Raw genomic sequence first — 22,918 nt, forward strand, 5'->3', positions numbered from 1 at the left:
GTTTTTTTTTAAACAAGTTTAAAAAGTTTCCCTAGCATCAGCTCTAGTTTTCTTGATGGGGAAAAAAGTAACCTTTGTGTGATTTTTTTTTTAAGTAGCTTGAATGGATTGCACAAGCCAAAAAGGATGAGGATGACATTTCCATGTAGTATTCAGTCAAGCCACTCTCTAAATCCAGTGATGATCAAATGTGTACAAGGCAGGAAGAAACCATGTGTAGCTTTCCCCCTAAACCTTGAATCTATTCCAGAATTTTTGGGAATGTGCTCCTTTTAAATGTGTTTTCTCTCCTTCCTGGCTTTTGTTGGTTTATTAGAACTGTATTATTATAGTGATTTATTTCTAAAAGAGAATCCAGGAAAATCCTGCAACGTGTTGGTCGAGTCCTCTGGCTGCTCGGCAGCAGATGCCGGGGAAACCAAAAGGGAGTTAATTCAGCTCAGGGTCGTTTTACAGTAACATCCTTCCAGATTTTCAGGCAGAAATCTCTGAGCCCTAGAGAGCTCCAGTGCCAGGGCAAGTTGTGAGGGTAAGGTAGAAGGCTGACAATTCGCTGTGGAAAGAGGAAACATTCCTGCAGCATCTACTCCACACCTCCATCCTTGCAGAAAAAACTGGTCCTTTTTTCTCTATATGGTATTGTGTAATACAGAGCATTCCAATGTCTCTCCGTTCACGCTCCAAGTCTCTCTGTTCTGCATAAATGTTGGTTGCTCTGACTTCCAGTGTTGGGAAATGATTTACGCCAGAAATGCAGAACTATGGAGTTACTGAGACAGGAGAAAGGAATTTGCCAGCATTTCAGGTTTCCCTCATAAGCCATCGGTGTCTTTTAGGGTTGCCAACTGTCTAGTCACACAAACCCAAACACCCTTACCCTGCTCCTTCCCTGAGAACCGCCCCTGCCCCGGCTCTTCTCTGACGCCCTGCCCCACTTCCTCCATCCCCCTTCCCTCTGTCGCTTGCTCTCCCTCACCCTCACTCACTTTCACTGGGCTGGGACAGGGGGATGGGGTTTGGGAGGGGGTGCAGTCTCTGGGCTGGGGCCGAGGGGTTCGGAGTGTGGGAGGGGGCTCTGGGCTGCACCTGGGGCAAGAGGTTGGGATGCAGGAGGGGGTATGGGGTGAAAGCTCTGGGAGGGAGTTTGGGTGCTGGAAGGGGCTCAGGGCTGGGGCAGGGGTTGGGGTGTGGGAGTGGGGATGGGTGCGGTGGTGCTTACCTGGGGCAGCTCCCAGTCAGCTGTGCAGTGGGGCTAAGGCAGGCTCCCCACCTACCCTGGCCCCATGCTGCTCCAGGAAGCGGCCAGCACATCCCTGTGGCCTGGGGGGGGGGGGCCAGTGCCAGGGGTCTCCACACACTGCTCACGCCCCAAGCGCTGACTCCACAGCTCCCATTGGCTGGGAACTGTGCCCAATGGGAGCTGCAGGGGCGGAGTCTGCCTTAGCTCCACTGCACTGGCGACTGGGAGTCGCCTAAGGTAAGCAGGGCAAGGGGGCTCCACCCACTGCCCCCTCCACGCGCAGCTCCAAGAAGTGGCCAGCATGTGCCTGTGGCCCCTGGTGGGGGAGCCAAGGCAGGCACTGTCCCCACAGCTCCCATTGGCCCCAGTTCCTGGCCAATAGGAGCTGCAGAGTCAGCACTTGGGGTGAGGCAGAGACCCCTGCCCTCTGCCGCTTCCCCCGCCCCGCAGAAGTAAATATTAAGGGGTAGATATTGTTGTCTAAACATTTTTAGGCAAAAAAAAAAAATCACTTTTCACCCAAAACAAAAATGTCCATAGAAAATTGTAAGTTTGGACATTTTCCAGTTTTCCAGCAAAAAAAAAACAAACTTTTTTTTAAATCTGAAACTTTTTTTTTCCAGTCAGAAACCAAAATAATGCTTGCAGGAAATTTCAGGATAAATAAATGATATTTTCCACACACAAAAATTGCTGCTTTTCAACCAGCTCTGTTAAGGAGAGGAGAATCAGGTCAAAGAGACTTGCACAGCAAGCCAGTGACAGATGCATGTAAATAACACATCTCTCCCAATTCAGTCTCCTCTTCTAATTACCTGGGGCTTATCAAGTGCAGGTGTAAATGGCAGCACAAGGGGCAAGACACTGGAGAATCAGGCTTGGTATCAGGCTCAGCATCTCAATAGAAGGACCAGTGTAATGATCCAATAATTTTTTCCTGCGATAATTCTTTTCTATACTTGCCCTAAAATAGATTATGGATTTCTTTGTCACAGCCTCTTTCATTTTCAAATAATTATGTCATAAATGGAACACAAAGGGAAGAATTCACGTTTTGGTTCTGTTCTCATCTATGGGATCAGTGGATCCCGGGGTAGATTTGCACTGCAATGTTCAACTGACTGTCATACTTCATTTTCACATATAATTGAAGGCACAAGAATATAGACGTACCTATTTAAGCTAAGCTTGGTCGTACTGGGTGACTGTAAGGATGGGAGATCTCCAGAGAACAACTCAGGTGGTGCACTGACTGGTATTGGGGACTGATTCTCCCCTCTCAATGAATCTGTGTCCTTGCCTGAGACCTAATCCAGGATCACGCCCATGGTACTATTGTTGTTATTATTTATTTGTATTATTGTAGTGCCTAGTAGCCCCAGTCATAAACCAGGACCCCATTGTGCTAGGTGGAAGACGAAGATGCTGTCTTTTGGAGGGGATATAAAGGCCAGGGGCTGAGCACATTTGTGCTCTTAAAATCCCATGCTACTTTTCACAAGAGCAGATGTGCAGTGTTATGGCAAATTCCATGGGCCCTTTGTTAAGAATTGATGAGCTTGGTAAAGCGCTTTGATGTCCTTCTAGATGAAAAGGGCTATGTGAGTAGAAATCATCAGTCATGGTTTCAGTACTTTTCATACTCATTAATAGTCTCATCATCTAGGTGTGAGTTGAGGGAGAATGGAGCTCCTCTTCTGAATGAATTTTAATAAAGATATTAGCTTAATACACATAGGGAGAAAAAATAAGGAAACAGGGTGCTTCCTCTTGTTCAGTGTTTGCTACCAGAGACTTGCTTATGGAATATCAAGTATCCTTGGATCTCGCAATAAAATTATAGGTAGCAGATACAAAAGCTGATCAATAGCTCTTTAAAAGTGTGAATTGTCTTATTCTTAAAAGCAGCCATTGAGGAGATTTTCAAAACTGCTTAAGGGAATTAGGAATACAAATCCCAATGAAAGACAGTGGAATTTGTGATGGGGCATGTACCCCACACAGGCTCCAAAGGGGTTAATGTGGACCTGAGAGGCCAATTAACATACCAGGCTGGACCTGGAGGGAGAGCCAGGCTTAACTGAGGATGAAGCAGAGCTGAGGAAGGGCTGGGATAAGAGTATGAGCAGAGGGAAGCTGCCGGGAGAAAGTCTGCCATCGCTCTCTGGGATTAGAAATGGTAGAGACACCTAGGAGACAGGAGATAGGGCGTTCCCTCTCTCTGGGAAGGGCCTGGGGAAGGCCGACTGAAAAAAGGCCACAGGGATGGAATAAATACTATGATGGGCCCTGGAAAGGGAGCCAGGCACAGAGAATCAGCCCTAAGCATCAGAGTTCCAGCAGAAAAAAGAAGCTGGGGGAACTCAGCAGCAAGCCAGGGGACTGAGAATCAGAAGAGAGGCTGCGTTAAGCATCGGCTGCAGGGAAGCAACATGGGGCTCGGAAGTTGGAAGTTACTCAGCGAAACAGCAGCTGCACATCTAAAGGAGCAGACCTAGCTGCTTAATACAGGGTCCCTGGGTCAGAACCCAGAGCAGAGGGTGGGCCTGGGTTTCCCTACCAGCCACAAGGAGGAGTGTACAAGCCCAAGGTGGGAACTGAAGACTGATCCTGAAGGAGAGGCCAAGAAATAGCCCATGAGGGGTGGAAGAATCTCTTGTGTTGGGACACTTCTAGGCTTGTCGTTGTACTTTTGTTACCCCAGAAGGGATGGATTTAAATCGTGATGATCTGGCCGGAGGGCTGCGTTACAGCAAGCGAGACCACCGCAATGGAAAGGGAGCCATTATTCCACTCCCGGCCACGAGGAGGTGGTGCTCAGGGGTGAGTGAACCCCTCTCGGTGCTCCTGAATCTGTTAGACGCTCTTGAAAATGTCCCGCTGTGTAAGTGATGAACTGGAGCCATGAACCATTTTATAGCACCTGGGTGGGGGTGATGGTTGCAATTGGGCTCATGCACATCCTGAGAGATGCGAGAGAGCGAATATGCTTGTGTGTTTGAGCCACAAGCAGAGCAAAAATTGCTGAAACGCTTGCTGGCTTTCAGTCATCTTTACTTTAATGTTAAACCTGCTGCAGTGACTTGGAACAGGTCACATTGTAATGGTTGTGCCTGTTTGCATGGCTTTGCTCGGCAGGACAGATTTGTTCCAGGGAAGGTAATTTTTCAAAGCTTGAGGGTGGTGGTTGCATGGGGCCTTAAATATTGGTCGATTGAGGCTGAGAACACTGTAACTTTCAGCAGTTTGAATCCGTCCTTTCCCTTTTCCTTGCTGATTTACTCACAGCTTGCCTTGTAGGGTATGTCCTTCTCCTATGGGATATATTCCTCTGCTGTAAATTGAGTGCTGTGCTCTTGATTAATTTAGTTCATTCTGCTGTTGTACTCCGGCATTAAAAGTGCATCTACGCAAATTTTCCTATACACTAAATTCAGTCAACATCCTACAGCACTTAGCTGCTTCACGCCTTGAATTGATAGCTGGTGAGGGGTAAGCTCCATTTCAGCATCTCATTGAAAGGGAGAAGGGGTGGTTAGGATGCTACTGCAGAACTCTGGAGACCAGCATTCAGTTCCTTACTCCACCACAGACTTCCTGTATGACTTCAGGCAACTCTCTTTGTGCCTCAGTTCCCCTTCTTTATCATGGAGATAACAGTGCTTCCCCACCTCACAGGAGTGTTGTCAGGATACCTACGTTAAAAGATTGTGAGGCTTTTGGATACTGTGGTGATGGAGACTAGGTAAGTACCTAACAGAGAGCGCTCTCGTAGGCTGCGAGAGTCTTTGTGGTGTAGGTCCTTCCTTTTATTTTTGTCTGTATTTCTGGTGAGAACTGGTAAAGGATGTTTTTTTAATAAACGGACTTTAAGACAATTCTAAATTAGAGCAAAATTCTAGTACCAGATCTGCCCTGGGTGGATCTCAGTTGACATTCTGTCCTCTCTGCATGTGTTTAAATCTTATTAACAGAAGTATAATATTTTGTGTCCGGTAGTCTTCAGACCAACTGTATGCTCTTCACACACGCACATGTTTGCAGAGCTAAATAATAGAATGAGTGAGGTAAATAATAGTTGAGGGAGAGATGAAAGCAAGGGAGGGGAAGAGGGTATGTTTTCAGCTGAGATTTGAAATGAGATGGAGATTAAGGGAGGTGGAGAGAGAGGGGAAGTTTGTTCCAAGTGAAGGCTCTTGCATCTCACATGCTAAGTGTGTGGAGAGGAGGCCAGTGCTCAATGAGCAGAGAGAGGAGCCTTTTCAGATAGGCTGGAGTGAGCCCTTAGTGGTTATGAAGAGTAAGGAGAGTGATTCTAAATTGTACCCTGAAGCGAAGGGATAGACAGTGGAGTAGGGTGAAAAGCCAGGCAGCAGCATTGTGCCTGCTGGAGTCTGAAGATCTGGGAGGGAGTTTTTGGCTAAAAGGGAGTTTGCTTAGGGAGGCCACGATACAAGCAAGACATGGAAGAAGACTTCAGCAAAGGCAGAGATGAGGCTGATATACAGCCGTGGAACATGGTGGGCTTATTTGAGGTTAAGCATGATGCTAACTTTATGGACAGTAGAGGCAAATAAGAGTCATTTGGCAAGAAGACAAGACCGAGGAGATGCCTACATAGCTATCTGGTAGAACTAGTTGTAAAATGGGAACACTTCCTTCTCCCCCCACCCCCACTGAAAATTGATAATTTTGAGCAGCTCCAGAAGCAGTCGAGGAGGATGGCACGAACCATACTGTCAAAAGCTGAGTTGAGATCAAGGAGGATGTGGAGGAGGAGGGAAGTAAAATTTCAGTACAAGGAGGGCGTCCGTTGGCTACAGGAAGGATTGTGGTTTCCATGCTATGGCCTGTCAGATGAGAATCTGTCCAGGATATTGTTATGTGATATGTGCTTTGTTCGCTAGAGAAATGAGAGAAGGCCTCTTTATCGCACTCTTTGCCGAGAAAGGAGAGTTTAGAGGAGGATCAGTCATTGGACAGCGTGTCAGGCTCCAAGGGGGAGGGACTAAGGAATTCATTGACAATGGCAGATTTTTGACAATCGGGCAAACTCCTGTATTGAAGGGAACAGTTTTGTTGACACTGGTGAGGATGGACAGAGCAAGGGCTGGACAAACAATAGGAAATAAAGGAGGTCGTTTTCTTATGGAACTGGCTGGTTGTAAGCAGAGTACAATAAAGGGGAGTGCCACTCATTCAGGGCAGGAATTGTCTCCGATCTGTGTTTACACAGTGCTCAGCACAATCCCTGTTGGGGGTCTATGGGCACTCCCAGAATATTTAAATATAATAATAATAATAATATAATATATCAAAAGCAGAACATCAGAGCAGAGAACCAACACAAATATTGTAGAAAGCATTCTTCCCTTGTAATTGCAAGCCTTTTCAAAAGAGGTGTCCTCTGTTACATAATGTAGTGATCCATGAAATAAACTTCTAATACCTGGTGAGAATAGCTTCTACTATCTAAACTGTCAGGCATAATACTTTGCTACTGATCGGTCAACGCTGCAGAATTGATTCTATTTTATGTATGTATGTGCAGTGTTTTTGAATGCTTGCTTAAAAATGGCAGACTGTGTTTAAAAAACAGTGAGGCGATGTATTAATAACGAGATCCCCCAAAAGCAGAAATGTAAGAAAATGTACAAAGCTTATTGCAACAACCAGAAATCACTAGGCATTCTATAGCTCCTCAAACTAGTCTCATAGCAATCTAACTCCATTGAATTTAGTGGTGTTACTCCAGATTTACACCAGTGTAGATGAGATCAGTATCAGGGCCAACGATTCTCTAATACTGGCTTTGTTTCCTTTTGCATACATCACCATAGACAGCACATCATCAGTTCTTACAGCACTGAATAAAAGGCTCCACCCTCCAATGCAATTTTCTTGTCATCTCGACTGTTTAATTAATCAGGAAGCTTGTGTGAAACGGCAGTTTGTGAGCCTTACTTTCTTCCCCAGTGGAAGTAACAGTAATAGATGCTTTATCTAGAAATATACCATACGCCAGTCAAATCTGGAATTGAATTCCATTTACAATGGCCTTATTCTTGTTGAACAGTGGGTTAATATCCTGATTTAACAGGGCCCTTTTGTGCATAACGTCAAGCATGGAGTAGTCCTAGTGAAGTCTGCAGGACTATAGAGATGCTTAAAGTTGTGCGTATGCTCAAGTACTCTGCCATATCGCAATCTGCATCGGAAATGTCTACTCCCGTTACACTGCTATAAAACTGGTTGGAGAGAAGAATCAGGCCCATTGTGTCAAACCATTTGATGCTACCTCACAAACACTATCTAACTGCTTTTTAAGTGCTATGCTAATTTGATATGCACAGAAATCCATGGGACTGTGGATATCTTGTTTTTGCTCTTAGTCAGACTGGTGTAAATCTGGAGTAACACTACTGAAATCAATGGATTGTTTTAAAAGGAGAAGTTTTATTTTGATCAGTATTTTTGTGTGTTATACTTAGACGTTTCCTGCCTGAAAACATTTGTTATTTTTATCCACCTATTGTGCCTCCTCTTAAATTAGATTGGAAGCTCTGCAGGTGCGGTGCACCCGCTTAGCACAATGGGGCACAGTACTGGTTGGGGCTTCCAGGTACTGCAGTAGCACAAATAACAGAGGGGAACAAATCCCGTGTCACTTTTAAACTGTATTGGCACTGATGGTCTTTTATTTTCTTCCACTCCGGCTACTGAATTGAACTATATTGAACTATGTGCTAGCTCTGAGCATAGATAGAATAAACTGGATAAAGACAGTATTTCAGTGCATCTTCACGCATTGGCTCTTCCCTCTCAAATTCCATTTTTAATGTGCATTTCATAAGGCTGGCATCTCTAACCATCAGCAGTTAGAATTACAATGAGGCTTGGCATTCTTGGCTTGAATCAATAAGGATGTTTATCCAGGTTAATAAGAATAAATTATTGTTGCACTTGAAACAATGTACTGTTGCAACAAGTAAAGTGCTCTAAGAATAGTCATTTGATATTTATAGGTGAGCTCAATGCATGTGTTTTATTATCTACTACTTGGGCCCTCTCCTAATGGCGTGTTTTCTTTTCCCACATCCTTATTAGCTCAGTTAAGTAGAATTGCTGTGAGTACACCCTTTGTGTAAAGTTAATTTATGCTACTTCAGTCTGGCTTCTTTTTTCTACTGAAGTCCATTGTAAATATATAATAGTCAAATTCCACTGACTTCAATGGCAGCAGAGTTAGGACAGTAGCAAGAGCTTTTGAAAACCCAACCCAAGATAATCAATTTCTAGTGACCCTATCTCAAATAAGTTTAATGATCTCAGACTAGTTCCCGTTGTTCATATTAATTCCAGTTTAAAAAAAAAAAAGAGGCCCACAGGATCCACAGTTGCACCAAATCTCTGTTTATTTTTGTTTAACCTCCAATCCCCAGCATAATTTAGAGTGGTCCCAAGGCTGCTCTAAGTTATGCATAGTTGCAGTGGCTCCCAAGAGGCCTTTATGTAGCCACGTTGTGCATTCCAGCCACCCTATGGTAAAGCCAGGAAGGGAGGGCGTAGAGAGTTGCATTCCTCCATGCCAGGGGAATCCTCAACTGCCTATCTATGGAGGCTTTACGGTCCTGTTACATTTCCAGAGCATGGGCCAGGATTTAGCCCAGAAAATTGAGCTTCATTTTCCAGTGTGGATGCCTCAGTTGCATCCACACACAAAAAATGTGTGTGTGAATGTTGGCTGGTTACATAAATTGGCATCAAGGGATAAACATGATGCTATTGAAGTCCATGAATCATGCTTGGCGGCCTTTTCTTCACTTGTAAAAAGGTGTGTTCTTAAGCTGAGTTAGCAAAATCGAGGTACAATCCTAGGAAAGACTAGGCTGTGTGTAGTGTTCACATGTGCTAGCAGGTCAAGGTAAAGATTACGAGAGAGCTTAACCTGCCAGTGTGTATGAAAACTACAGATTGCCTTGTCTTCACTAGGATTTTACCTCCTGTTAGGTGTCTTGAGTTAGCTAACTTAAGAACACACCGTTTATTTCCTGATGACAATAAAGCCTCGGTGTTGTTACCATCTTTGTCCATTACTTTGGGGTATGCTCCTTTTTGGGTTACTTTTCTGGGAGGGGGTTTCTGTGCTTCTATCAATGTGACGTGTTCTCATATGGGGCTCTACTTCTCCCTGCTGAAAGTTCCCTCCCAGTGGAGCTTTCTGCAGGACCTAGGTTCCCCAGGGCTGGGTTCTTCCAGCCCCAGAATCAGACGAACACACACACACGTGCACGCACAACAGAGCGAATCTGAGAGGACTGGATTAATCAGCACTTCCAAGCTGCCACTCTTATCGGCCCTTGGACTCAGCAGGCTGGGTCAAGCAGAACCTCCAAGCCGTCACCCTCATTTGCCATGGGCACTGCACCGGAATAGAGCCTGCCTGAGCAGGCTGGGTCGAGCAGCACTTCCAAACTGCCACCCTCATATGCCCCAGGTTCAGCACGTCCCTATCCCCACTTTCACGTTACATTGTTCTGGTCGTAATCCACCTGATGAGCAAACCCCACAGGATTTTGGGGCGCTGCAGGAATATTTTAGCTTAGGTACGAGGAGCATTGTTACAGAGTAAATGAAGAAACCAAAAAACACCCACGAGGGGGAGAGCAAGAGAAGTATCCAGCTTAATCATGAAAGTTATTTATTGCCAGGTACTAAACACTGGAGAGCCAAACAAACAAAACAGTTATAATATTAAATCTAACTTAAACTTGTTTATAAAAGTCAGGTTTAGAAAACTATAACTGTTCACACAAGTCAGAGTCAGAAGGCTATACCTAGAGAGAGAGAGAGCTGGGTTCTCACCGCTCTGTGAAGCTTGAATCGATCGGGGGTCCTATGTGGTAGTGGTAGCTGAGGGTCTGGAGTGCTGGAGACAGGCAGAGCCCCAGCACAATCAGTCAGGAGAAGATGAAGTCCCAATGGAACTGATGCAGATTTTGGATTCAGGCATCAGAACACTTAGTTGAGCGTGGGTAGGGGCTTTTGTAGAGAAACAACAGTGGTTCAAGGGAGAACACTAGATTTGTTTATAAAAAAGAAAAGGAGGACTTGTGGCACCTTAGAGACTAACAAATTTATTTGAGCATAAGCTTTTGTGAGCTACAGCTCACTTCATTGGATGCTGTAGCTCACAAAAGCTTATGCTCAAATAAATTTGTTGGTCTCTAAGGTGCCACAAGTCCTCCTTTTCTTTTTGCGGATACAGACTAACACAGCTGCTACTCTGAAACCTGAGATATGTTTATGTGTAAACTGATGTCTCAAGGGAGTATCCCAAAGTTGTTTTGTTAAAGTTAGACAATGTGAGCTGACCATTTCTGCCTATGGGCGGTGTTCCTTGGCGGGAGCTCACAATGCAATTAGGGAGCTTCACTATTTTGGATACAATAAAGGATTTATTACTAGAATTGGTCTGATAACTACTGAGCTGGGTGTGTGCAGGCATGGGTTCATTAACATCTGGAGCAGAGCTCCCCCATCATGCAGTGCTTCCCTGCTTCTCTGGTCCCAGAGTTCTGTGCAGTTCTTTCCTTGGAATCTCTATTCTCCATCCTGTATGCTAATGGATATGCCTCCTTGTTCCATCTTTGTTGCAAATGAGGCTAGGGAAGTTGCCTTAATCCTGTCATGCTTATCCCAGGGGCTTAGGTGTGTCTCCCACTGCCTTTTCATTGCTTTTTGTAAGTCTTTCTTCTGATCGGCTTTGGTTCAAGCAGAGGCTGGGTCTTGGGGGGAGGTCTTTCGTAAGCCAGGCAGTCTGGGTACTGCGCCCTGGTTCCCCAAGAACACAGAGCTGACAGGTAACAGTGTGTAAGTGCAATGTTCTGTAGGTACACTGGTGCAGAAGTATTGTCTCTGGCCTTGATTCAGGCATCCACCTTTGAACATGTGTCCTTATGATTCTTAAACTTCCCTTTCTTTTTTTCCCGCTGCTACAGATTTTTATCGGCGAGATCTCCATGTATTTTATAAAATCAACCCGAGAAACCCTGATTGTCCAGGAGAAAACTATCTTGACCGGAGAGTGCTGTTACCTGAACCCATTACTACGAAGAATTATACGGTTTATAGGTAAGTGTCCGTAAACACAGAGAGTTTTGCCCCTGCTTGTGAAAACAAAAGAAACAAAAGAACACCGACTTCTTAAGATCTACGCAGAAAACTAATTAAGCTGTGAAATCTTTGCAGGCTTCTTCCACCTTAGAGGGATAGTCCCCCTCAGGACTTGCAAGATAATGTTTAAAATGTGCCAAATCACACTGTATAGAGCTGATTTATATGCAATTTTGCTAGGTTTAATGCTTCTCCTGGACCCTGGAAGCAAGGTTATGCCCATTAAATCCTTATCTGAATACTTTATCATTGATATTACAAATTACAATTACTTACAATTTTTTTACTCAGCAGCCTATCTCTTCACCCTTTTTTCTCTCCAAATATAAATTAACCTGAGAAGCGCCAATATGTAATATTCAGCTGAGCTGAACCAACAAACAAACCAAACATAGAGACTCTGGACGTAATATTCCTCTCATTTTTCATTAGAGAGTTTATTAAGTTAATTGCTAAGGAATGGTGAAAAAAATGCAACTTCCAAACACTTTGGAGGCTTCCTCTGGTGGCATTTACCAGCAGCTATGTTTAGTTCATGAATTTCGCTTAATGGAAAAGTTAACTTAGCAGCTGTCACTGGGAATCATCCTATAGTTGTTTCAGAGTGGGAAGAATAACACAGTAGCTTGCACTGTAAAGCATGGCAAACTGACTGAGGGCTAGGTTATCCCACCTGAGGGAGTGAGAACTCCTTTCAGCCCCCCCACCCCACCCTCGCCCCATCTCTTGGACTCCTTGCATGGCCTACCATGATCTGGGACTGGGCATGTACAAGTTAGCAGGGCTACTTGCCCACTTACTCCCTCCCTGGACCAAGTATGTGGGAAGTGGGCAGCTAGAGACAGGAATGGGCACAGCTTTGGCTCCACGACCCCTACTTGCTGGTCAGAGTAGCTGAACCAGCACACAAGTGGGGGAATATTAGTTTATTGCTGGTATAAGCCAGCAGTAAATCCTATGCCCCACGGAACAAGAGCAGGAACTGAGACTCAGAGGAGACACACCACTCCCTGCTCAGGGCTGTGCCTAAAGTCACAATCTAGCCCAAAGGAAATGAGGCATGAAACGTTAGTGGGGGTTTCCCCCTCCCCCTCGCAATTCTTTACAGTTTTGCGTGGAAACGAAAGGGTGATGTGCTGGTGGTGACGTGCTGCGTTGTTCTAGTTAGACGACATCCTGGTTGGGAGGATTGTGCTTCATGGACCCCTTATTCCTCCTTGAGCTCTCTTTGTGAAGCTGCTTCGCTGGCTGAGCCTGGTCTTCTCCACTCACTGATGCAGAAGTGGCATGGTCCTACCTCCTCTCCTGCTGCCTCTGGGGCACTTTGCACCACCAGGGCAAACTGAGTGAGCAATCTTTATGCAGGGATTGCTCCTGAGAGAGAGCATGGGGGGGGGTGGAAGAGAGTCCTTGCACCTTCTCCCACTTTACACCTCCCCTAGACACAAGGAGTAGGCACGTCTGACCCTCAGCATGGCACTCCTCTGATCAGTTCTTCAGATCTCCCCGTGTAGGAAAATAAAAGATCAGGGAGCTTTCATTAAAAACCAAATACCCTTGAAGTTCAGCTTTAGCTCACATTAATGGGCAGTAAACTGCCATTGACAGGGAGCAGGATGCTGGCTGCCATTTGGGCACTTGGAGCTGTTTTGTGTCCCAATGCATGTGACAATAGACTGATCAAATATTCTCGCCTGTGGGGCCAGCGCTAAAAGAGCTCAGACGAACGAGGCAAAACATTTGCTGTATGTGTTTTCTTATAGGCCGCTCTCCCTGTGCGTAGCCTTCATTTTAATTAGCATTCGTTCTAGCCATTTCTCATCTGGAAAAAAAAATTACAGCTGTGTACAGTGAAGCCTCTGAGAGCAGCAAAATATTAACTTCTCCACACAAATCAGTCTCAGCTCTGCAGGATTGTTTGTTTCCAGAGGGAGAGGAAGTTAATCTGGTCATAAATTGCTTTAAACATGGGTCTTGTTATAAACAGGGGAAGCATATGCTGTAGGCTGGGGGTGACCTTGGTTTGCACTCCCAGACTTTTGGGCAGCTGCCAAGGGTGGTAGATTTCTGGACAGGTGCATAGGGTGACAGATTTGCCTGGCCGCCCCTCCATTGTGACAGAGGGCTGGTTGGGCCAAATTTGAGTGACATGGCAACCCCTCGCTCTAGGTCGCAATGTCACTCACTCAACTGGGCCCAGCTGTCCCTCCCTCATAGCAGGAGGACAACCAGGCCAAATCTGCCACCCAAGCCCTATGAGGAGAGGGAAGCAGACTGTCTTGAGTGGCTTCTGCTGTCTCACTGGCCGGACAAGAAGCAGCACTGCTGGCCAGGGCCAGAGCTGGGCGTGGCACGATCCAGACCCCAACCCTGACCCAGGCCAGCTGTCAGTAAGAGACACGTGCACATGACCTGCTGCCCCCTCCTCACTCTAACCTCAGGATGCAATCGGTCCACTAAGACCCTATGAGCAGCCACAGGCTCAGTGGGGAATCAGAAGCAGGGGTGTTGACACAATTTCACACCCCCCCCACGAATGTTTCTGAACTGACCCCCTGGTTTTAAAGTGAGATTTCTTTCCCCTTTTTGGTGGAAGAAGATCTTTTTAAGGAGCATCCTTGTTTCCTCTGCAAAATGTAAGAACTGGAGCTATTTGAGAAATGGGGTCCCTCCCCCTCAAAAAATCATGAATCAGAATTTCACTTTTTTAATCAAAATTCCAAATTTTGATGTAAAATTTCATTTAACTCTAATAAGAGCTAGATATTGAGTGGTGATAGCCACTGGTAACTAAATAATAGTTGCTTGTTCCAGAAGGCTAGGTAGCTGGTGGAACGTATACATGGGGATCAGAATGTTTGCACGTGGCTTCTGTTTAGGCTATTTCTCCCACCAAATATAAAAGAAGAAAATGACTTTAGCCTCCAAACCGCTCATCTTCCAAAGCCCATTGCTGTCAAATGAGAGAGTCCCTTTGCTCTTGCCGGCTATTAATTCAGGCCATGAGTTCTCTCAGAACCTGCCCTTGAGCCTTTGGTGATCTCTGCCTGGGAGGGCTTCAGACTCTGGGGAGCCAGAAGTAAATTATTTTCCCTAATGTGCTGAAATCAGCTGGTGTAAAAAGATCCAGCTCCGTCACCGCTGAGTTACACCAGCTGAGGAGCTAGCCAAATACCTAGTAATAGAATCTGAGGCCCCTTTATGATGAATTAATTTATTATTCTTGTTGCTTCAATTTCCAGTGTTGCTCCTTTGCAGGGAACTTTAAATTACACTAAAATAAAATAAAACTCAAGAGTTGTTGCTGTTCTTCTTAGTTTGACAGGAATGTGGGGACTGACTGGGGCCTGTGCTGGATGTCTCAATTTCCAGTGACTCCAGTTATGAATGTAATTATTCACTGGACATGAAATTCACCTCACCAGCATAGAGCCTGGGTATTCAGGCTGTATGCAGAGATACAAGGGACATGATAATTCCCCCTCCACCAACCCAAGGACAAGATGTGAGCCTGCTGCACAGACAAGCTCCTATTCCAGCACATAGAATAATAGCGGAAGCCCTTATGCATTGGGTTCGAAGGATATGGGCGCCAGTCAATCTGCATAACCTCAGATCAGCAGACCCTACTTGGCCACCACCATTGGTGGTCTTCAATTCTGGAGTATGTGGGCACAGCACAGAGATGTGTCATGTATGTACACACTGTGCTGAAGTGGTGCAGAATGTTCTACACCAGGAATGAACTTCTCCCAGGGAATTGTGTTTTCAGAAAAGGCTGAAATTAACCTCTTCCCACTACATCTGTTTTCACTAATAAAATGCTGTAGTGGCTGGAACAAGGTTCAAAATTAGTTCCTTTTTGGCCTGTAGCTCACAGAGGTTGTAGTTGGGTTCAAAATGTCAACTATTAACGATCTTATTCAGGCCCACGCTGACCTTCTGAATCATGCTTGCAAACAGTGTGTGTGTAGATATTGCATCTCCCATTCCCAGTCCACATTTGCACATGCAAACTGGGATTGTCGACCCAAATCCAGTATTTGTGGGTGGAGTGAGCATATATGGAAACTTTTTTCTATGCATTTTAGCAAGGTGGTTGGGAAAACATGCCCATTGCTGAGCCACAGTCCTATTCTACAAGGTGCACTTCAACTCCCTTTAAATTCAGCGGGGTCTCATAGTAATGTCACATGGTTATATTCTCTATATTTGTGCCACCATCACATTTTGTTTATTCTTTGGATGTATGAAGGTTCTAAAGATGAAAGTAAAGAAATGGTACAAAATAATACAGAAGGTAGTACAAAAAGTAAAAACAAAAATACCTTCAGAATACTTGTCAAAAGCTTTGCTATTTAGTGCCTTTGACGTAATTCTCAATACTGTGCTCTCAGTATCAGAAGAGAGAAATTTCAATCATCAGCACAGATTACTGCAAATGGCAGCACATAAGTAAACAAGTGTATTTAAAAGACAGAATTAAAATTAAGTTCTAACATATATTGACAGGTTTCAGAATGGTAGCCGTGTTAGTCTGTATCAGCAAAAATAACAAGGAGTCTTTGTGGCACCTTAGAAATTTATTTGGGCATAAGCTTTCATGGGCTAGAATCCACTTCATCGGATGAATGGAGTGGAAAATACAGTACCAGGTATAAAGACATGAAAAGATGTGAGTTGCCTTACCAAGTGTGAGGTCAGTCTAATGAGACAATTCAATTGACAGCAGGATACCAAGGGAGGAAAGTTCTTCAAAAGTTATTTTTCCTCCCTTGGTATCCTGCTGTCAATTGAATTGTCTCATTTTACTGACCTCACACTTGGTAAGACAATTCACATCTTTTCATGTCTTTATACCTGGTACTGTATTTTCCACTCCATGCATCCGATGAAGTGGGTTCTAACCCATGAAAGCTTATGCCCAAATAAATTTAACATATATTGAGTGTGACTGGGCAAAGCACAGTGTAAAGCCAACCATGAATCCACCAAGATCAATTGGATACTGTGAGTGACAGATGCAGTGTAGGAGCAAATGATGGGACATGGAGTTAATAAGTTAAAAGACAAGCTAGGTACAATAATACAGTGTAAAGTCCTGGAGAACATTTAAGATCCTTGACCTGTGTCCTGCATATAGACAGGGAGCCAGTGAGGACAGTGCATCATGAGGTTAATGCTCTGTCACTTTGCCGAGCACAAATTCCACCCAGTGAATTCATTTAAGCACATAAAAATACTAACTGCAGAGTGGCTGCTGCAGCTGTGGCTCAGCATTTGGCTGAGAGTGCTGTAGTTATCACAGCCATTTGTACAACCTGTTGAGTCAATGTACAATGTGCTACACAGTATTTAAGGAGGATGCTATCTGGAAGTGTTTTGTAGAATTAGAACACAAGGGACGGATCCTCAGCTGCTATAAATTGGCAGAGCTCTACTGAAGCCAACTACATCTTATTGGATGTGTCAACATCACCTTCAAAACTAGGGAGACAAAGATTGAAATTCCAGTTGTCTACCTAGCCTAACCTATGAGTGAAGCATTTGTTAATCTAGAGATGGATAGCATTTCAACCGCAAACAATTTGTGACTGCAATCCTTTATTGTTTATCAAGGCTGGTATTTATGGAGGTACATAGCATCTGTTCTAGGTTGATAGTCTGTCTACGGTCTGGTGGCTTTATCCCATTACAGGTTGCTAATTCCTCACAAGGCCTCTCTTTTGTGGATTCCCTGAGAGATCTGTTCTGTCACCCTTGCTATCAAAGGGAGGGTGACAAGGATCACAGTGCCATCAAAGTGCAGGTCACACCAGTCTCTACACTATGTCGGTTTACTAAGGTCTTCACTTCGCCAGTGCTTAGCTAAAATGGACTAGGGTGGAATGATCTTGTAGGTTGAGGGCAGCATCTAGGGAGTATGGCAGGAGTGATGCCTGTCCATAATATTGAGGGGATTTGTCAACTCTTTGTCCAAGAGGTTCTGCTTGGTAACGCTTTAGGATCCTGGATTTCCAGGGTTGGTGGTGGCCAAAAGCACCTTTTTCATTAGCTGTGAAGGGATTTCAGTCTTTTCTCTCACCTGGCCACAGTTATCTCTGTTCTCTCATGTTTGGTTGGTTTTGTTTAAATATAGGCTTAACTTGGAATTTCCACTGTCGAACCTTGGTGTTTTATGCGAAAGCTGCCGTGTTCCCTGAATGTCTTTTCCCCTGCAAGTGACTGATAGATATTTGCAACTTAACTCCAGGTAACAAAGATTATTGCTGGGAAATATATTTTGCACCAGTCTGATGATTAGTTTGGGGCCTTTTGATAATCGATTTAGTTAAATTTTTTCAAGGCACCCAGGAGCTTTGAGTAGTCCATAATAATAATAATATTATGAAATAAAACATCCAACCCTATTCATCCTACTGAATGGCATGAAGGATGCATTACTTCAGATCTGTCCGAAGCACTTGCTCACATTAGACAATGATTGATTTAAATTGACTAGAGTAATGCACTATGGGTGGAATTTTCCAAAGTGCTCAGCACTGGCCTAACTCTGCTCCCATTGAAGCCCATGGCAAAACTCCTCCCATAGACCTGACTGGTGGCAGAGTTAAGTCAGAGCTGAGCGCTTTGTAAAATCCTGCCCTGGGTCCTTTCTGGTGTTTAAGCTAGAAATGTTTAAAATAGCTGTCCCAGGTATGGGTTAGGTAGTCAGATGCTTATTGGGCTGAGGGGAATAATGACCTCATAAATCAGGAGCCCGCAGTCAGATCTTTCTAGACTCCCTATTTGTAACTAGCAAATTAAGGCGCTGTCCTGCATTTTGCAGAAGGCACCCAACATTTTAGAATAGGGCCCTTCCACTTTCAGAGCCTGCTTGTGATCTGTTAAACATGTGCTGGGCCCACAACTCCCTGACCGGAGGAAGGATGAAACAGGAAGTGTCATGTCTACTTAGTATGTTAATGTTTGCAAGTTCATTTTCACAAGTCAAGGGACTAACTCCCTTTCTATGGTGATTCTGCAATGAATGCATTCTCTGGTCGGCTTTTATACTAGTGGGCCAGTTGTTCCATGTACTGCAGACTGCCTTGAGCTGAGAGAAGGATCTAGAAGTCTGACTGGGGTTTACATATATTGGGTTTCTGTCCCCTTTTGCTGACATGGATGGGTGCAGAATTTACAGAACTACATTTTAAGACGGGAACTGAATTTCCTTTCACAGGTTGAACCATCAAACTGTGTGTTGTTGAATATGGAGATATTGTACATCCTACAGTGAGAACAAGTGCTCTTTACCCATTGGTGATTGTGGGTTATAGAGCAGTGGTTCTCAACGGGGGGTATGTGTTCGTGTACGTACAGAGGTCTTCCATTTATATTTTACTATTTACGTCAACTCATTTATATCAGTGGTTCTCAACCTGGGCTTGAAAATGCCTGAACCCTTTTAGTTCAAACTTCCCCCCAAAATCTCATCTGTGTCAGACAACCTTAACAATAAGCACTCAAAAGGCAGAAAATCCTAGAACTAAGATTTCCCATGCAGGCAGAACAGCAGGTGTCTAAACTCTACATCACCCTCATACAGCTCTAGCTCCAAGAAGCCCTAAATCAATGGAGCACAATGAGTATTTGGTTTGTTTATATACAGTGGCTACAGCCTCATTGTATTGTGGCTTACTGCCTCCGGCTGGCAGGGTGATTGGAGTGTGTGGTGTGGAGTAAGAAAAGGAGTACTTGTGGCACCTTAGAGACTAACAAATTTGTTAGTACTCCTTTTCTTTTTGCGAACACAGACTAACACGGCTGCTGCTCTGAAACCTGGTGTGGAGTGTTTCACTCTGTTAGGGTTTCTAATTCATATAATTAAGCTATCAACCTGCTACCAGGCAAACAATCTCTCCTGTTTAGACATTTAGAAATGCAACACATGATATGGATTTGTTGCCAACAGCTTGAATTTTATGACTGCATGATTTGTGTTAACAAATTCATGGCTCAGCTTCCACCAACAGCTTAATTTAAAACACAGTGACATCTAACACTGGGCTGCAAAATAATGAAATTAAGGCTTTATTTCAACAAGTAAAGGCTTACAGGGTTTATACACTTGTTGGATTTATTATGATAGGAAAGATATAAACCAGAGAGCTTCTGAACTCACTTCCCCAGGCAGCTGCAGTGTGTAATTCACATGCCTTTATACCGTTGCTTTACTTGGCTCAGCTGCTCTGAAACTTGTAAAGTAATGCATGCCCTGCTATCATCCTATCAGCACTTAACGGAGTTAAAACTGAATTTGTATCCACCATCTCTCATCCAGTCAAGGCTTCCCAGCCTGCTACCTCCTGCTGCCCAGTTCTTCCCTGGAGCTCAGTGCTCTGTGTTCCAAATTTGGAGGCCCAAGCTAGTCCTGAGGTCAGAGTCTGATTGCTCCAAGGAAACCTAGTATAAAGCCCAATCCTGTTCCCATTGCAGTCAGTGACAAACTTCCCAATAACTAGTAGGAGTAGGAACTGGCCATTAATCTGCCACATCCTAGCAGATATCAGAGTCAGACTCATGCAAACTCAGTTCTCCCCACGCTTCCGTTCCCTAGAGCAGAGTACTGCAAACCTCCTTGGACCCAAGGAATCGGTGGATGAATCTGAGACACAAACCTACCACGTAATCATAAAGTCTCTATAAAGGAGTGTGGCTTTGGGGATGAAGCACTAAACCTGGACTCAGGAGGCCTGGGTCCTAGTCCCTGCTCTGCACCTGGCCTGTGGGGTGACGTTGGGCAAGTCTGTTTGCTCCGTACCTCAGTTTCCCCATCGTTAAAATGGGGATAATGATAGTAACCTTTTTTGTAAAGTACTTAGAGATCTATGGACGAAAAGTGTTGTATAAGAGCTAGCTATTATTATGTTACATGGATCCCTCAGCAGAACACTTAGAATTAAATTGTAAGCTGGTGGCTTTATGCTTGGGTAGTGGTTGGCTAGAGGACTGCAAAGCCTCCAAAGACAGACTGTGGATCAGCGTTCCTCTGACACTCAGAATCCTGCCGGACTCCCTATAATTGAATTCTATGTACTTTTCAGGAGCCATATGATGATATCAATTTTCTATGGCAGATGAAATTGAACATGACAAGTACGGTGAGTCCACTGTGGGCTTTAAGGAAATGTGCCTTACGGGAGACCTGGATTCGTAACTTGCAGGAGCAGAGCTTCTGATGTCCCGCGCACCCTTCAGTACCTTGTTACTTTGCTTACAGGGCTCCATGTTTTTTCTGTAATAAAGGGCTTCTGCTCCTGATTCTCCAGCCACTCGTCTCCCACTCTTCTCTTCTCCCTGCCTTGCTAGCTGCTTTTTTACCACTCACGGGTGGCTTTTTTTAAGATATGCCATTTATAGTTACCATCGAGTATCCGTGCCATCGGGAGCTTCCACGGAGTCTGCTTTCAGCTGACGTACTGGAGTCCGAGAGATCTGGGGGAGAAAAGGGTTGAGGAGGGAGTCAAGGGGGAAAAACAGTTGTAGAGGGCTATAGGAATCAGATCTCAATGAGAAGAGAGAAATCAAGCTATTTTGTGGGGAAGATGTCAGCAGTGGAGGAAAAGTGGACACATTTATAAGTCAGTGGAAGAAAAGCCATGTCAGTCCTGATTCTCAGTTCCTCCATTTCCAGGTTTGGTGGGGAAGTAGGAGGCTAAAAGCAGGAGATAGCCTTAAGTTCCTGATGTAAATTAGAGCCTTCTCGGGATGGCTGTAATGTATGCTCTGCTTCCCGTGGATCTCTAGCAGCCCTGGGAAAGAGAATAGACATAGCACAGATCTCCAGCTGCACTGGCTGTCCATGATAAGCTGGGAGCAAGGCCAGTATAGAGCCCTTATGCCAGCTTTCTGCTGGCCGGGAGTGCCCCGGGCAACGGATATTTTCAGGGACTGTTTCTGCTCCCTGAGCAGGTTATAGGGGCCTTAGCGTTACTGAAAATAAGGCCCTTCGTGCGTGTTCCAGTTTTGCTGTTTATCTAATAGCACACTGCTGTCTTTTGAAAGGATCGTTTCCTTATCTCAGGGATCAGCTTATGCCCTGTGGCTTGGGCACTAACGTCCTGTATCATTTTATCCTGAATTTGGGAAGGGAGCTCATTCCCTGGTTCTCTGGGCCATGGGGCACTGAAAATATTGTAAATGGGATCAGTCCCAAGGCAGAGGGCACACCTTGCATTGCTCTGGAGCAGCCCCTTCCAAGCCATGAGGAGATGGTCACAGCCTTTAGGCAAAATCATGAAGTGGCTTTGTGGAGACAAATGGATTCCCCAGATATAAAAGCTACCAGGGGACTGGACCTTCGATATTCATGTACACTAGGGTTCAAACCTTAAAATCTATTATGGGTGAGCCCAAAAGCCATCTGGAAGCATTCGGAGAATGTCTGATGTGTAAGCAGTATCCTCTGTAAGGGTTAAAACCCGGCCAGCTGAATTCATTGCGATGCATAGCTGTAATTTTCGTACAGCACAGTTTGGCAGAGCTGCAAAAAGGGAATTACAGGGATCAATATACATCACAATAAAAGCAAGATAAAGATTTCAGCCTTAGCCTGATCTGCCATATCCTTAGTGCTGCAGCCTTTGGAAGCTGAAAACAGGCCAACTTGCATTTACTGTATTATGAGAATACTGATCAAAATCCACTTCTGCAAAGCCTTGGAACCCCTTTGCACGCTGTCCCAGAAAGGAGGCTATCTGCACTGCTTTGAGAGTGGACCTCTTCGTGTTATCGTATAGGCCAGATTTGCAAAAGTCCCTGTGCATTTTTGCACATGGGCTTTTGAAAACCTGACACTAAGTGTGTCAGCTTTTATCTGACTAGTTTATTTGTAATGTCTATGGAGCAAGGATTGAGTTTTTCTCCTGTATTGCACAGGGCCAAGTATACGTAGGGTGCTCAGTAATTAAGAATAATCATAGCAGACCCACCCTTCTCATAGTTTGATTCATAAAACACAAGAGATGGAATTTACTGATAATTCATGCATAATATATTTTGACCTAAAACAAAAGGGGTCACGTTTGCCTCTGGTGTAACACCATTGGAGTGAGTATCGTTGCACCAGGGAAGAATTTGGTGCAATGAATTCTCTTTAATCAGGATTTAAGGACCTGAGCATGTTTCTATTGATACCAGTGATACAACTTCTCTTGATGTCAGTGAGACCAAGACCTGGCGTCTCACTGGTGAATAAAGGGGCAGGAAGCCCCTCCTCCATCCCATCCCCTTTAAAATAAAAGAAGATTCTTGGCTAGATCCTCAGCTCCCCTCCCCACCATCCCCTTGTGCCACACTTACAGTGGAAAGGGGCTAGACACCTGCTCCAGCATGGGAGATGAGGATTCCCTTATGCCAGGGAATCCCTAGATGGGGTGAAGCCAGCATAATTGGCTATATGCCACCTGCTTCTGGCCCCCTAGCATAGCTCGCATTCTGGGCATGTACTGGGGTGGG

The 22,918-nt window shown here is 44.7% G+C and overlaps 1 protein-coding gene across 3 annotated transcripts in view; it reads left to right on the forward strand.

Moving 5' to 3' along the window:
• Positions 1-22,918, forward strand: part of PLPPR1 (phospholipid phosphatase related 1) — a 194,627-nt gene that overhangs the window by 153,964 nt on the left and 17,745 nt on the right. For all 3 annotated transcript variants that reach the window (XM_038403876.2, XM_038403875.1, XM_043514958.1), the window contains one exon: positions 11,242-11,374. In XM_038403876.2, coding sequence (XP_038259804.1) covers positions 11,242-11,374 — 133 coding nt within the window. The remainder of the gene's footprint in view (positions 1-11,241; positions 11,375-22,918) is intronic.

The sequence above is a fragment of the Dermochelys coriacea genome, chromosome 5 (genome assembly GCF_009764565.3).
Source record: "Dermochelys coriacea isolate rDerCor1 chromosome 5, rDerCor1.pri.v4, whole genome shotgun sequence".
Taxonomy (NCBI): Eukaryota; Metazoa; Chordata; order Testudines; family Dermochelyidae; genus Dermochelys; species Dermochelys coriacea.